Raw genomic sequence first — 17,261 nt, 5'->3', positions numbered from 1 at the left:
CACAGACATACAGACACACAAAGTAAACCTTTTTTTTTTTTTTTTTGAAGATGGAAAAAGAGGGCAGATAACCTAATGAGTTTTAAGTTTGATTTCTGTAATTCATGGTGGAAGGAAAGCAGTACATGCTGGATTTAGTCTTCTGGCCTCTACACTTGTGCCATGGCATGCATATGGACTAGTTAGTACACACACACACTGTTCTCATTCATATTCTAATTTATTCTCATATTCTTGCTCCTCTCCCCCCACTCATAATAATAAAATACACTTTAAAAAGGAAAGAGACCAGCTCAACAAGAGGGAAATCATGCCATCATGCCTAGTACTGGAAACCTAGTCAACTACCTAGGACTAATGAAGATGTGGATCTTGGAGGAGACTCCATAACTGCCACTTTACTAAAGCAACATACTCCCTAACTACATTCTAAATTTTTATTCTTATACCCACAGAAGTGTAGTTCTTATCTCTCAATAAGGAAAGTTCTCTTAGTAACTAACAGACAGAGACCATTATTGCAGACCACAACTGATGAGAATGCAGAGTTGTAACGTCAGACATAACCAATACACAACTGCTGCACCTAAGGCTCAAGATCATTGTGGGGCAGAAAGATTTTAAGAGCTGGGAAACAGGGAGTTTGTGTGTTTACTCTAAATATAAGAAGCTGACCTGAACAAAAACATCAACAGATATGCTAATATGAGAGGAAGTCTCAACCCTAAACAAAGGCCTATAAAGGAATGCTGAGTGGGAAAATTAATCTTTCCCTGGAAAAGGGACACAAATAGGTTCTCAAATACAAAATGTTCAGCCCTGAAAACATATATGGTAAGTAACATTATATAGACTGAGTAGGTACTTATATACTTTGAAATGTGTACATACACATACATATAACAACTGGAGAGGAGGAGGCCATGAATTTGAAAGAGAACCAAGGGGAACAGGTACCATGGGATGGCTTAGAGGGAGGAAATGGGGAGGATGACATAATTATATTATAATCTCAAAAAATAAAATAGTTAAGAAGGGGAGGAAGGAGCTGGGTGGTGGCAGCTCACGTTTTTAATTCCAGCACTCTGGATGCAGAGGCAGGCCAATCTGAGTTCCAGACAGTCTGGTCTACAGAGAGAAACCCTGTTTTGAAAAACAAGAAGAAGAGGAAGAAAAAGAAGATAAAGAAGGAAGAAGAAGAGGAATGGGAGGAGGGGGGTGAAGAAGGAGGAGGAGGAGGAGGAGGAGGAGGAGGAGGAGGAGGAGGAGGAGGAGGAGGAGAAGAAGAAGAAGAAGAAGAAGAAGAAGAAGAAGAAGAAGAAGAAGAAGAAGAAGAAGAAGAAGAAGAAGAAAAGAGGGAGTAGGAAGGAGGAAATTCCAGAAAGTAGTCACAGAAGGAAAGTTCTCAATTTGAATATTTCCTATCCAAATCTCCAGTTAATTAATGAAGTATGTACATATGCAACAGAATCCACAGGATGACTAAAGTGAAGAGGATGGTACAAGAGTCTCTTGATATCTATCATTATAGAGAAGATATTGTTTGGAAAATGCACTGATATGCACATTTTATTTGTACATATGCAGAGTGAGGAGAGGAAAAGCATCTACTAATATTTTCATATTTGTACCTTTAAAGTACATGTAATTACTCAATGGAGAAAAATCTGTATTTTGTGAAGGGCTACAAAATATACATATATCAATAAAAAAATCACAGTATCAAAACAAGTATTACCTAGGAAACGTGTTTTATATCAAAGTGTACAATATTAGCAATAAATTTGTGAAGAGGTAAGGATATAAATAAAATCTCTACAGTAATCATTTCTTTTAAAAATTCTACACACACCAGATCTGGATCTATCAGAAAAACTTAAGAGTAGAACTAAAATAAAACTCTACATCTGGAAAAGGCAAGTTGTTTTTTAATTTTTTAATGTTTTTAAGTTTTTTTATATTTAAACTTTTTATGATCGGTATTTTGACGTTCCATATGTCTGTGCACCAAGTGTATGCCTGGTGTCCAAACTGGCCAGAATAGGGTGTCTGATGATCTGAAGATTAGACAGTTGTGAGCCATCATGTGCCGCTGGGACTTGAACCAGGGTCCTTTGGAAGAGAACCAGTGCCCTTATCTATTGAGCTACTTCTCTGACCCCAAATTACTTTTAATCCTTAAAACCTGCTTTGGATGTGGTGGCGAACATCTTTAATCCCAGTACTCAGGAGGCAGAGACAGATCTCTCTGTGAGGTGAAGGTCAGCCTGATCTAAAAATAAGTTCCAGGACTAGACAGGGTTGTTACATAGAGAAACTCTGTCTTGAAAAATAAGTAAATAAATAAAAAACAAAACAAACAAACAAAAAACCTGTTTTGGGGAAGAGGTTGGGTGGATATAATCAAGATACGATATATAAAATTATCTAAGAATAAAAATGTTACTAAAAAAAATACCCTAAGTACCAAAATGAGTTATCTGTGGAGTTGCTGGCCACTGGGGGTCCCACAGACCCCACCTAAACATTACAGTCTAATGCCACTGTTCTAGGTTACCCTCCTGAAACTGATGGCAAGACCCTTTTGTGAAGACATCACATATTTGTGTAAAAGGACATGGCGAAATCACGGCAGAAATTTCATCCCTACTGACAAGCTCCCATAGTGCTGGAAGGTGCTATGCATGCTACTGAGGAGTGAAAGTAATCGACAGTCCTGCCCAGTTGAGAACTCCATGAGCTATAATTAGACCTGTCCTGGCAAGATATGCCATTGATAAAATATTGGCACAAATGTTATGGGAGTAAGCAGGCACTTTATGGTTGGACTTAAGACAGAACACATGCCTGGTACTACCATGGCTACTAGGTCATACGCTCTAGGTGAAAACCTGCTACTATTGTTCTATGAAATGGACATAGTATTAGAATGACTCTTAATGGCTTATCATTATACCTATATACTAGTGTATCTCTCAATACTCATAAGAAAAGCTTTTTTTTTTGTAGCAGCAGCAGATGGTGATTAATACAGACTAACAACTGGTCAAGATGTAGAGAGTTAGATTAGAGCACTACCAAGTGCTCAGCCCTAAATGGGACATCTATGACACACCTCCTCCCTCTGCGGCTCAGGGATCATTGCTGAAGAGGAAGGTAAAAGATTTTAAGAGCCAGAGGTAGCAGAGAACTGCTATAAAACACTTTTTCCATACATAAGTGAATTTATACCTGGTATAATAAACCTTGTCGAAAACCCATTGCTGGGAGGTTTTAGGATCTCTAAGGTAGTGGTTCCCAACCTTCCTTTTGCTCCAATCATTTAATACAGTTCCTCATGTTGTGGTGACATCAAACCATAACATTTCATTGCTACTTCATAAATGTAATTTTGCTGTTATGAATTATAATGCAAGTATCTCATATGCAAAGTATCTGATATGAGCCCTGTTGGGTTCAAGACCTTACTACTGTTGTTAAGCAAAATTCCTTCTAAATGTTTTAGTTTATACCCATAGACAAATGTTCTTTTTAGCCTTAGAGAAGGTTCTCTTTGCAATGAACAGAGGTAAACACAGAAACTCACAGCTGCTAAAGTTTCTGAGAATAAGCAATAGCTGAGCATCCAACCCTGAACAGAACCTTTGTTACCATCCCTTCTAAATCTCAAGGAACAGTGTCAAACAGTGTGGAATTGAGGTAGAAAAATATAAGATGCAGAAGTAAGGGTAAGGACTATGGGACTATCTTCCAGGCATGACTCTGCCATTGCAATAATGATCTCACAGTAAGGGACAGAGTTTCACAGGGTCCTAACTTCCCCTCTGCTGAATTAGTATGGGGAAAGAGTAGTCATTGTCTTCAATTCTTTACCCACTAAGAAGCCCACCAAGTTCCAATAGACAATTCCAAACTAAAGTTCATACTGGTTAAACTTAACAAGTCACAAAACAATAAGACATGAACATGGGGTAAAGAGTTGAAAGGAGAAGAAATAGTGGCAGGAATTGGGAGGAGATATTGGAGGAATGGAATAATCAAAATATATAATATCTATGTATGAAATTGTCAAAGAATAATTTTTATTTTATTTTTTGAGACAGTGTCTTACTGTACATCGCTGGCTGGTCTAAAATTCACTAGAAAGACTAGCCTGCCCTCACAGAGACCTGTCTGTCTCTGCCTCCTTAATACTTGGATATACAGGCGTATACTCTGAGCCCTTGTGAAATTTTAATTTTAATAATTTGTTCTTAGGCATAAATGTTCTCCAGATCTTTCTCAATTGTACCTGTCCTTTTCTTAATGGAGTCTCATTTCTTTCTTATGTCTTCTTTCTCATTCCCCTCCTTATATAACTGTATATTCTTTTTCATCCTTACTTAATATATGATTACGTTCAGAATCACCCACAGCAGCTTTAACTGGTTCAGTATTAATTTGTGGTTGTGTGTTCATGGTTTTTGGTGATTAGTTATTTAGTTGTGAAGTAACCTGTCTTAGTTACTTTTCTATTGCCATAGCAAAATACCATGACCAAGGTACATATTAAAAGAAAGCACTTAATTGGGCTTACAGTTTCAGAGTACATGGTGGTGAAGCAAAGACGTGGCAGCAGGAACAGATGAGAGCTCACATCCTGATCCACAAGTAGCAGACAAGAGAAAAAGACTAGGAGTGATGCTAGTCTTGTGAAAACTTAAGGTCTCCCCCACAATGACATACCTCCTCCAAAAAGACCACACCTATAATCCTTCCCAAACAATCCCATCAACTGAGAGAGAATCAAATAAGTATTCAAGAGCATGAGTCTATGGGGACCATTCTCATTTAAACTACCACATCACTTTTGAAAGTTTGGCTGTTGAAATTGTAGTGTGACCAATGAACTATGAAAATGTACCTGGAAATTTCCACTGGAATAACTATGGCATATATCTGTTGGCTTGAGTTTCCTGCACTAACTAGGCAGTAGAGTTTTTATATATATTTTTTCACATATTTTATATATTCTATATGTGACAGGAACAGTTATAAAGAACAGGCACTGATAGCAACTGGAGATGAAAGTAGGGCAAGAAGGACAGCACTTTAGTATTTTTCAGAGGTCCTACTTTCCATCCAGAGGGCAAAAGCTTTCTTGTTATTTTTAATGACTGGAGCGCCAACTTCACACTTTATATAGACAATTACATTTCTGACACAGGTAATATTCTAATCCTCTCTGCTGATTTCCAAGGCCTTTTTGTCACTATGTGGATACCGAAACAAGTACCCATTTGATGTGGGATTCCCCTCTGTATGCTGTAAATGTATTTTATTACTATTGGTTAAAAAAAAAAAAAGTTGCTTCGGCCTATGGCAGGGCAGAATATAGCTAGGCGAGAAAATTAAACTGAATGATGGGAGAAAGAAGGCAGAGTAGACACCATGTATCCACCAAAGAAGCAGTATGTGAAGTAATAAACAAGCATCATGGTAAAATATAAAATAACAGAATGGGTTAATTTAAAATCTAAGAGTTAGCTAGAAATATGCTTGAGCCATCGGCCAAACAGTTTTGAAATTAATATAGTTTCTCTGTATGATTATTTGGGTCTGAATGGCCATGAAACAAAAGTGCAGTCTCCGTTTACACACAATTCCTCATGCACAATATCTGGTGTAACTCTGATTTATCTCATTATTTTTCTGGGGATTATTCTTAACCCTGCTAGGGGGTGGGTGACTAAATAAGGCACTAGAGACATGGTTCAATGGTTAAGAGTACTTGCTACTCTTCCAGAGGTTAGAGTTCAGTTCCTAGCACCCATATCAGGCAACCCCCTACAACCTGTAACTCCAGCTCCAAGAGATCTGCCATCCTCTTCCCTCCTTCAAAGACTCCCACACACATATGGCATACACTCACACAGATGTACACACTTAACACATGAATAAAAAAATAAATCATGAAAATTTTAATATATTAATTTTATGTGCTTTTGCACGTGTGTGTGTGTGTGTGTGTGTGTGTGTGTGTGTGTGTACTACATGCATGTTTGGTGACCACAAAAGTCAGAAGGTATCAGATCCCCTTGATCACAGATGTTTGTGATCCACCATGTGAATGATGGAAATCGAACATGGGTCCTTTGCAAGAGGAACCTTAAACACTGAGCCACTCTAGCCCCATAAATCATTTTGCAGATAGATAGATAGATAGATAGATAGATAGATAGATAGATAGATAGATAGATAGATAAAAAATAAACAAGAAAGACACAACTAAACCATTGTAGTATGCTCTTAGGTATGTCTGACAGAATGCTGACAATAAACTAGGAATATGAACCAGTGAAAATAATCTCAAGATGTAGATAGACACACAATTATCACACAATTTTCTTTAATCCACTCAGGTATTTATCAAGTTTCAGACACAGTGCTACAAAGTAAAGCGTAGTAGAAAAAACAGGAATGTGAATATTAAAGAGCCTGGAAGAACAGGAAGAGCTGAAGACACTGGATTAAAAAAAAATAGAGCATTCAATGACACATGCAAATCAGTGACTATAATCAGGGGACAAAAAACTATGTTCCAAACTGACCTAATATGAATCAGCTCAGTACTATCTGATAGAGACAGATGGTTCAGTGGGTAAAACCTCCTACCGACAAACCTGGAGCTCCACCTCCATGATCCACATGATAGGAAAGAACTGAGTCCCACAATTTACCCTTTGACCTCTACACTGACACCATGATACATATACCTACACACACACACAGAGAGAGAGAGAGAGAGAGAGAGAGAAATATGCCAGGTGGTGGTGGCATATACCTTTAATCCAAGCACTAAAGGGGTAGAGGCAGGCTGATCTTTGAGTTTGAGGCCAGCCTGCAACCTGATATATAGTATCATACCACCTTGAGCTACATAGTGAGACCTTGTCTCAAGTCACATCCAACCTCAAAATAAAAATAAGAGAACAAATAACACACCACAGTAAATATTTAAAATTCAGTTACTTAGGAACTAGGCTACAAAGATGGCTCAGTAGTTAATTGTTGTTCTTTAAGAAGATCCAGAATTTGGTTGTTAACACCCGCACCCAGCAGCTTACAACTACATGTAACTCTAGCTCCAAGGGATCAGACATCCTCTTTTAGCCTCTGTAAATATCCCCACACAAGATATTTACTCATATATTCGCTCTCACACACATATAAAATAATAAACTGGGCATGGTGGTACAAGCCTTTAATACCAGCACTTCGGAAGCAAGGCAGGCAAGTTTTTGAGATTGAGGCCACCCTGGTCTACAGAGCAAGTTCCAGGATAGCCAGGACTACAGAGAGAAACCCTTTCTCAAAAACCAAAAATTAACAATGAAAGTAATAGTAATAATAATGATAATAATAAAAAGAGAGCTGGAGAGATGAACCAGGAATTAAGTGCTTGCTGCTCTTGCAGAATTCAGATTCCAGCACCCATCAGGTGACTTACAACCATCTGTAACTCCAGCTTCAGGGAATCAGACACCTTTGGCCTTGGTGTTACATGCGCGCGCGCGCGCGCGCGCGCGCGCACACACACACACACACACACACACACACACGTAATTTAAAATAAAATATTTTTTAAAAACGTAATTAAAATTAATTTCTCCCATAACAAACTTATACCATGTACTCTACAATAGCTTCCTTTCTTAATATAATAAATAGGTACTCTTGACAAACCTGTGATTTTAAAAGTATACCCCATCTCTTCACCCAAAGCTCTTGGTACTTCTATGTTACCTATTTCTCTCAAGTGGATAATACATCTAGCTATTTTGGTTTTAATTCTTAGTGCTATGATAAATAAGACTATAGCTAGTTGCATACATACAGTAAAAAATAAAATGTGATCAAATAAATATTTCTTAATATAGTTTAATCTCATTTTATCTAGTTTAATCTCATTTTAACCACTAGAGGGCAACCTTGTCATTGATTTCTAATCCCTAAACCATTCAACTTTAGAAATACCAATCAACATGACTTTAAACTTAAATAGGTTTATTCAGCAACAACCACATTCCAATAGTTATAAATAAGCGATCACCATATCGTTTTATATACAAGAGAATTTTGTGGGTAAGAAAAACACATGGTATCACAAAGGCTGAAAGAATTGGTTCTGCCTTGCTAGGCTAAACAATGAAAGTACATCTAAAATGAGATTATCTGGACATTCTTGCTATATTTTTTTAAATATTGATAGACTTACGTTTTAAGTGTTCCAGATGTCATTAGTTCAGTCACTAAAACAATGCATTTTTTTCCTTTTACTGTGGATTCCCAGGAGTCATAGAATCGAACAATGTTGGGATGTTGAAGACCCTTTAACATTTCTGCCTCTTCTTTGAATCTCTGCCTTTCAGACTTTGTTAACTTTCGATCCTAAAAGAAAAAAACAAAACAATGTGGTATAAAATGATAAAACACAAGTCACATGGCTATATTAAGATGCTAAATAAGCTGGGCATGAATGGTGGCATATGGCTACAATTTCAGCACTCAGGTAGCCTCTTAAAGCAGAAGAATGGCATGAGGCAGGAGGATGACAAGTTCAAAAACTCGTCTAAAAATGTGCTAATTATGTATTTATGATAAATAGCATTAAAATTAAATAGAAACCTAATAACAATCATTTTCATGTCCTAAGTGTCTGATAACAGACTACTGCATACTTAAAGAAATTGGACTATAAAGTGATGCTTGATATTATTTATCATTAATAACAATGTATATCTAATATATGTCATTTGCTACTTCCAAAATCAGTCAACAAGCCAAGTGGTGGTGGTGCAAGCCTTAAATCCCAGCACTAAGGAGGCAGAGGCAGAAGGATCTCTGTGAGTTTGAGGCCAGCCTGGTCCACAGAGTTAGTTCCAGAACAGCCAGAGCTGTTACACAGAGAAACTCTGTCTCGAAAAACAAAACAAAAACCAAAAAACCACCAAAATCACTCTCAATAGCTAATTAATCATCATGGAATAGTCATGGGTTTTTGAAGGCAAAAAAATTAATAACTACAGTTCTATCTTTGCACTAATTAGAACTTTATGACTATACTACATCACCCAACAAAACTTACCAGAATCAAGCAATCTAGCAAGTATGTTTTCATCATGTGTTTAAAGTTCTTGGTGCCTTTACAAAAACCAATTTATTTCCTATCTAAGATGAAAAATGGAGAAAGGATCCAATTTGTTCTTATACCTTAACAAGGTTCATATACACAATGTGTTGACTGTTCTGTTTATTAAAATGGAGACTATCTCTAGCCACTCATTCGCACAATACTTTAATGAAGTATTCCCAGCAAAACTAATATGACTTAATATTACAGTATTTTTGTAAAACTAAGTGATTTAATATTACACACCTAATTTATAAAGTCCTCCAAGTAACTAGTGGCCCCTCCTTCCTACTCCTTACCCTTGAATGAACATTATCCAGAATTTATATATATATATACATATATATGCATATCTATATATATGTATATATATAAGAATCTTATGGTTTTTATATTCTGTAAAAAAAATTGAACATAACACAATTTATACATTACCTACTCAGGAATCTTTAGGCACTTCCTCATTTGTTGCTTCTTCAATACCACAATTAAGGTTTCACTGTTAAGCTTTTTGGACTTATATATATAACTTATATAAGACACTAGGTTTTTTGTTTTGTTTTATTTAGACAGGCTCTCTCTAGATAACTCTGGTTGTTCTGGAACTAGCTTATGTAGTTCAGTCTGTCCTTGAACTCACTAAGATGCACCTACATCTGCCTCCTGAGTGCTGGTATTAAAGGCATGGGTCACCAATCCCAACAGGGCACTGTTTCTTGTAGGATTCACAAACTTCAAGATTTATAAATGTATAGAACTAAAGAGATGGCTCAGCAGTCAAAGAGCAGTTGGCTCATCAGTTAAAAGCCTTTGCTGGTCTTGGAAAGGACTCAGGTTCAGATCCTAACACCAGCATAATAGAGCACAACCATCCATGATTCCAGTACTTGGGAATATAACACCCAACCTTCTTCTGACCTCCTCTGGCACAAGGAATGTATGTGGTATTTATACATACATGCAGACACTCACTCACTCACATATTAAAAAAAAAATCTTTTTTCTAAAAATGTTAATTTTCATTAACTTTGAATTAAAACTTAATATTTTGATTTTGTTTTTTGTTGTTGCTTTGGTTTTTTTGAGATAGAATTTTTCTGTATATCCCTGACTATCCTGGAAGTAGCTCTATAAACCAGGCTGGCCTGGATCCACTCGTCTCTGCTTCTCCAGTGCTAGGATTAAAGGCGAGGGCCACCACTGCCAGCTTAAAATTTACCATTTTTTATTTATGAATGTAAACATAAAACAGTATTCTGCATTACCTGCGATTTTAACACTGACATACTAAATCAAATGATAAATGATTACACAGGTAACCCAAAATTTCACTCAGATTAACCACTACTTGGAAATCATGGTAGCTATTAGACCTTGTACTAGATTGTAGTATCCATTAATGATGTATACAATGCCACTTAAAAATAATAATTTGATAACTAAAATGTAATTTCTTTTCTGCTCTTATGTGCTTTTGTTATGATTTAAATTATTCACATTGAAATCTTAATCTCTAAGATATTAGGAGGTAGGCCCTTTAAGTGTGACTTTATAGGGGAAGGGGACATCCTTCAGGTAACAAGAAAATCTCTTCTGTCCCTTCTACCTTGTGAGGATGCAACAAGAACATGATACAAGTTCTCTGTACAATAAGTAGTCACCATAAATGGAACCTGTTGGCACTTCCCAGTTATCTGAACTGTCAATTTTTTCTATTATTTATAAATTAATGCCATCTAAGTTTCATTATAGCAGCCTGCACAGTCTAGACACTATCTTGCGTCTGAAGATTACTACTGCTACACATGCTGTAGAGCACATGTGGTAGTTACCTACCACATATCAGCTTTGTCAGTTTGGTGAGTGTAAAATCATACTCGCTTGTTTACTTTATCAGTGTCAGTAATATGCTTAAACAACTTCTTTTTACTTTTCTGGGAAGGTTTGGTATGTAGGTCCAGATAATTTTGAACTTGCAGTCCTACTTTAGTCTCCCAAATGCTGAGATTATAGATGAAAATCATCAATGCGCACTCTGATTGTTTTTTAAAAATAAAATTTAAGTGTTTGTGTTTAATTCAGGAAAATTGTCAGCTTCTCTCTCACTCTCTAAAATAACCTTCTCCCATCCTTCACTCTCTACAAGATTTTATGTGCAGAAATGCATACGTGTGTGCATGTGAGACTTATCTTTATTGTTTCTCATTATCCATTGCTTTCTTTAGGTTCCTGATTCTCAGATATATCATTATCTTCACTAATTTTCTTTTCAGTTATTACAACAAATCCTTGTTTAGTATCTTTTTAATACTACCATAATTAATTGAACTTTATGGCTCAAGGGAGGCAAGGATACAAAAGACATGTGCCAGGTTCTTAGACTGCTCCAGCTATAAGGGAGAGATGAGCCTAAACCAGACACTTCCAAATAAAAATGCAAGTGAATATGAAATATATATGGGGGAGGGGGCCAATACATGGCCATCCATAAAGAATATAAAACACAGGTCAGGCTAGGATGATGGTGGCATGCCTATGATCTTAGCACTCAGGATTGAAAGTATGATGTTAGACTGGGCTAATGATACCCTATTTCCCTCCACACTACAAAACAAACAAATCTCCAAACCAAAGCAGAACAGTCTAACAAGAAAAACTCTAGAGGGTCAAGCAGTCAGACTCAAAAGTATCTATGGGGAAGTTTGAGAAAGGAAACAAGTCATGACTCCTATTCACTACTCCCACTAATATCAAAAACAAGTCTAAGGGTCAGAGACATGGCTCAGCAGGTAAATGCACTTACCCACAAGCCAGATGACCTGGATTCAAACCCTAGCACTTACATGGTGAAAGAAGGGAACTAACTCCTGAAAAATGTCCTTTGACTTTGAGCTTACACACACACACACAAATTAAACAAGCAAAACTAAACTGGCATGGTGGTATAAACAACCCTAGCACTTGTGAGGTTAAGTTAAGAGGAGGCTCAGACTGTGTTATAGGTATGACAGGCCCTAACTCAAAAGTACAAAAAGCTAAGAAAAAAAAGGGTCAGGTAGGTGAGGTAGGAGGGAGCATGTTCACACTAAAGAATTTATTAAGAAGAGAGCTTTTCTAGCTATCTCTTTCACCAAACCCCATGCCTGGAGAAGAAATTCATCTTTCCTCATTCAGCTCTGACCTTATACATTTGAATGAGTCATAGTAATCAGTTTAATTACAACAGTCCCCCTCTAGCCTCCATTGGATTCCAGCTTCATGAGCAAGTAAGTTTCTCCACATCCTCTTTGGAATTTCCTCCTCAGAATCTTGCTCCCTCTATAAATTTTCACTGTAAGACTGACAAAAACATTATTTCACTAGACTGGCGAGGTGGCTCAGTAGGTAAGTGCACTTGCCACCAGGTCTTTGATAACCTGTGACCCTAATGATGGAAAGGAAAACCTGGCTTCCACAAGTTTTCTTTTCACCTCTACACACATATATCCAAGCTCCAAGCAAAAGAAAAATTTTAAGGTAATATTTTTTTAAAGTAATGTTTAAAAAATACCAGACTCGGGCTGGAGAGATGGCTCAAAGGTTAAGAGCATTGCCTGCTCTTCCAAAGGTCCTGAGTTCAATTCCCAGCAACCACATGGCGGCTCACAACCATCTGTAATGGGGCCTGGTGCCCTCTTCTGGCCTGCAGGCATACACACAGAATATTGTATACATAATAAATAAATAAATATTTTAAAAAAAAATACCAGACTCTCTTTCACATCTTTTTGTACTTTATTTCAACTCCCCAGCCAAAGGCTTTATCCACAAAGTCACCTAAATCTGTCTACTAGGGGTCATTACTCATGATGACAGAATTATTGTATTATTGGTATCTCTCAAAGTATAAACTTTCCAGTCAAGGCACAAGTCAAAGTAACTGAAGCTAGAAGACTGAGGAAGGTGGTACTACTTCTCATTTAGTATTTAATCTCAGTAGATTTTCATTTCATATTAGATTAAGTTTTCGTTGTACCTCCATAGCATCAGTATTTCATTTTCATCTTTTTAACTCTTAAAAGATCCTGAGGAGGCTAAGTTAGGAGGACAGAGTTCAAGGTCAGTCTGATCTAAATATGAGACCTTATCTAAAACAAAAATATAAAAGGAAAAAGAAGCAATGAGAGATGGGAGAGTCTGCCTATGTTATTCAGACTAGTATTAAACTACTGGGCACAAGCAATTCTGTCTCAGCCACCAAAGTAGTAGGACTAGAGCTGTATGCAACTGCACCTGACTTAAAATATACTTTATTACCAGACACAGTGGCTTATTACCTGTAGTACCTGTACTTGGAAGACTGAGGCAGAAAAATCATTAAGTTTGAGACTAGTCTGGATTACAGATATATCTGGTTGCAAAGTAGCCTGAGCAATACAATGATTCTGTCTACACACACACACACACACACACCCAAAAAATAACCTAACAACCAACCAAACAAACAAACAAACAAAAACTTTTAGAGGCTCAGGTCATTTACCTGGAGTAGCAAGAATCTAGTCTTGCCAAAGATTTTAACTGTTGCCATTAGTTCGTTATAAGATTTATGACACTAGATAATGAAGCTAATTTAAGTTGCAATTTATTCATTGGAATTCAATATATCCCACACTTCTGTGGACAAGTTCTAAACTTACGAAGGTTTGGTGACTCAGAGATAGTATCAGTCCTGGCTGTGACTCTTATGCAATGAGTTTAAATATGAATCTTACTAGTATGTGATTGCATATACCTGGTTATAATTCTAAGGATGTACTTTCTTCGGGTGACATACACCAAGTTTGCTTTTTAGTCTGATTTTCTCATCATTCCTTCTCATTCTGTAGCTTGTTTCTCTATGTCTTTACCACTAGGTGATGAAGTCTTTCCCATAAGGGAAAGAGCAGAGGTGACTTCTCTTACCTAAAATATCCTTCAACTCCCCATTCCCAGAGACTCCTATCTTCCCTAATCCCTAACCCTGGCTCTATTCAGACTGCTTCTGAGTTCCCAATATGCACGAAAACCAACAGCCCCTTTCAAATCAGGTCTTCAACAAAAAGAAATCTTCAGCTGCATTACTCAGAATACAAGGGAAATTGGTGATTTGAAGATGTATTCTCCCAACAACAGGGACAATAGGTGGCATCCCAAAGAATTCCTTACTAGGGTGAATTCTAAATAGCTGAACTAAATTTAAATTGCATATAGTAATAAAGGAAAAGCTTTTGAAATATGGCTACAATATCAACCGGGAAACTAGAAAACCTCAATCTTCAATGACTCATTAAACAATGATGCTATTACTACTAGACTTGTTTTGTAAAACTTTTAAGAAAATGGCAAGAGTACCTCATGTCCTCATCTTAATGGCCTGCTATGTAATCTAAAGCTGAGACACAACTGCTGGGTATGACTGCCTCATATTCTGGGAGCTAACACTACCAACTGAGAAGATCTTCTTCTAATAGTACTTAATGGTATGGTCCTTCTAAACATGTCTGAATTAATAAACTTTAAGGGGGATACTCCAAGGATCTCATGAACTGTTTTTAATTCAGAAACACAAGGAACAGCAAGTCTTCATCAAAATAATCCCAATTTTGATCAAACAAAAGAAATTATGTCCTCTTTAATACATGCCAGATAGGAATGGAGGAACTATTAAAATACAGTCTCCTCTGATAGATCTGGTCCTACGCAGTAAAAAACATGATTATCATAAATTTATAGAGAAATTTTTAAAATTCACTTTATTTGACTGAGGATTTGCACATCTTACTGTCACTTTTACAGTAGAGAAAACAATAACAAAGGATTACGAGGGCAATTTCGCAGCATGCAAATGCCACAGTAATGTTTCCAATCTTGGTACTTACCAAATTAGAGAAATTCTACCCCAGACACCTTTATTGGGAATATAAGAAAAGTCCAACCAAAATCAGAAAAGAGGTGACCATATTATTTCCCATATAGAAGGAATGAAAAGGCATGTAACCAACCTTGTTAATAATGATTAAGTTTGTGAAATCACTTAAAACAAGGAGAAAATTCTGTCCTCTTCCCTGAATCGCTGCTTGAGGGCCTTAAAAAGTACTCTAATGTTAGCTCTGAGTCATCAGAAGAAAAGGTCTTCTTAGACAAGTATCATCATCATCATCATCATCATCATCATCATCATCATCATCATTATTGGTTTTTTGATACAGGGTTTCTCTGTAGCTTTGAGCTTGTCCTGGAACTAGCTCTTGTAGACCAGGCTGGCCTCAAATTCACAAAGATTTGCCTGCCTCTGCCTCCCAAGTGCTGGGACTAAAAGCATGTGCCATCACCATCCATCTTAGACAACTATTTAATCCCAGCACTCAAGAGGCAGAAGAAGGCGGATCTTTGTGAGTTTGAGTTGTGAGTTTGTGAGTCTGATCTACACAGCTAGTTCCAGGACAGCTAAGGCTATTACACAAAGAAACCCTGTCTCAAAAAACAAAAACATGCCAAAAAAATAGACACATAGGAGTTTTGGGGTCATTAATAATACAGAAGCAGAAAGGCCCACAGAAATAAACTGAATAGGCTGAATGGCTAGCTGCTGCTGTGAACCCTGTGCCACTCTGGAGATGCCCACCAACAGAAAATAAGGCGTCAGGAAGGTCCTGCCTAGAGCTATCACCCAGCCAAGCACCTAGAAATTCATATATGTAAATGAAAGGGACCTTGGAAAATAAAACATCAATTTGCAAGAAAGGGATCAACAATTCCCGCACTGGAAAAGAGTATCTCCAGTTCTGAAACAAGTACAAAGACAAAAAAATCTTGGGCACTAAAGGGCTGCAGATCCTTACACATGAAACCAACCTCTAGCAAAGAAGAAAGAATTTCAGAACAATTAACAACTGCTTAAGGCCCTTCTCACTTGCTTTCCAGCTATAAACCTGAAAGTTTCTAGGAATCTCGCCAGAAACCCCATTTACAGAGAAAGGATGTACTAAACTCCTTGTGCAACTCTAGTTGTTTCTGGTTTTACCTTATCAGATTATAACTCTGCTCAAGGCATTTACAGAACCATTTTATAATCTGACTTCCCAAGGGAAAACAAACACCCACAAAGGTTTTCTAGCAACTTTCTGAGATGTTAACTTTTTGTTGTTGTTTTTGAGACAGGGTTTCTCTATAGCTTTGGAGCCTGTCCTAGAACTCGCTCTGTGGACCAGGCTGGCCTTGAACTCACAGAGCTCCACCTGTCTCTGTCCCCCGAGTGGTGGGATTAAAGGTGTGCACCACCACCACCTAGCCCCAATGTAACTTGGGCCACCAAACTTTAGTACACAGGACTAACACTAAGACAATTAATTGTAACACTCTTAAGAAGCCTATATTAGCGGTAGTACATGCCTTTAATCCCAGCACTTAGGAGGCAGAGGCAGGTGGATCTCTGTGAATTCAAGGCCAGCCTAGTCTACAAGAGCTAGTTCCAAGACAGTCTCCAAAGCTACAAAGAAAACCCGGAGGGGGGGGGGGAAGAAGAGGAAAAAAAAAGGATGCCTATATCTATATTTGGATATGTCTTACTTTCTGTGACTTAGAGAAGCCCACACCCACGCTCTGAGGGGAATGTCTTTTTCTCCTAACACTTATGCTTCAGTCTTATTAAAATATCTTTAAAATCAACAAGATAGGTGAGTGGGTAAGACACTTGCCATATAAGCTTAAGTTTATTCCCTAGAATCAACATAAAAGTAGAACCAATTCTAAAGTTTATTCTCTGACCTCTAGAGGCATGCAGTGACACACACACACACACACACACACACACACACACACATATATATATATATATATGCATGCACGTACTTTATTTTATTTTAAAAAAAATAACTAAACTCTTCAGTTCTGGTTATCATATCAGCTAGGCCTGGAATTCATTTCTGCATCAAAGCTAAGAATCACAACTGAACCTGAGTCAAGGTCCTTTAAAAGCTTAGGGAAACTAACTTTGCAGAGGGTGACCATCATGGAGCTGGCTTTGTGTCCTTACCACTGCTAGTTCCAGAGGAAACTAGGGTTACCT

At 37.4% G+C, this 17,261-nt stretch overlaps 1 protein-coding gene across 6 annotated transcripts in view; it reads right to left on the bottom strand.

The window, feature by feature from the left end:
- Positions 1-17,261, bottom strand: part of Wnk1 (WNK lysine deficient protein kinase 1) — a 119,304-nt gene that overhangs the window by 75,356 nt on the left and 26,687 nt on the right. For all 6 annotated transcript variants that reach the window (XM_038319647.1, XM_038319646.1, XM_038319641.1 and 3 more), the window contains exon 2: positions 8,258-8,430. In XM_038319647.1, coding sequence (XP_038175575.1) covers positions 8,258-8,430 — 173 coding nt within the window. The remainder of the gene's footprint in view (positions 1-8,257; positions 8,431-17,261) is intronic.

The sequence above is a fragment of the Arvicola amphibius genome, chromosome 2, assembly GCF_903992535.2.
Source record: "Arvicola amphibius chromosome 2, mArvAmp1.2, whole genome shotgun sequence".
Classification (NCBI taxonomy): domain Eukaryota; kingdom Metazoa; phylum Chordata; class Mammalia; order Rodentia; family Cricetidae; genus Arvicola; species Arvicola amphibius.
This window is presented reverse-complemented; position numbering and strand designations above follow the sequence as displayed.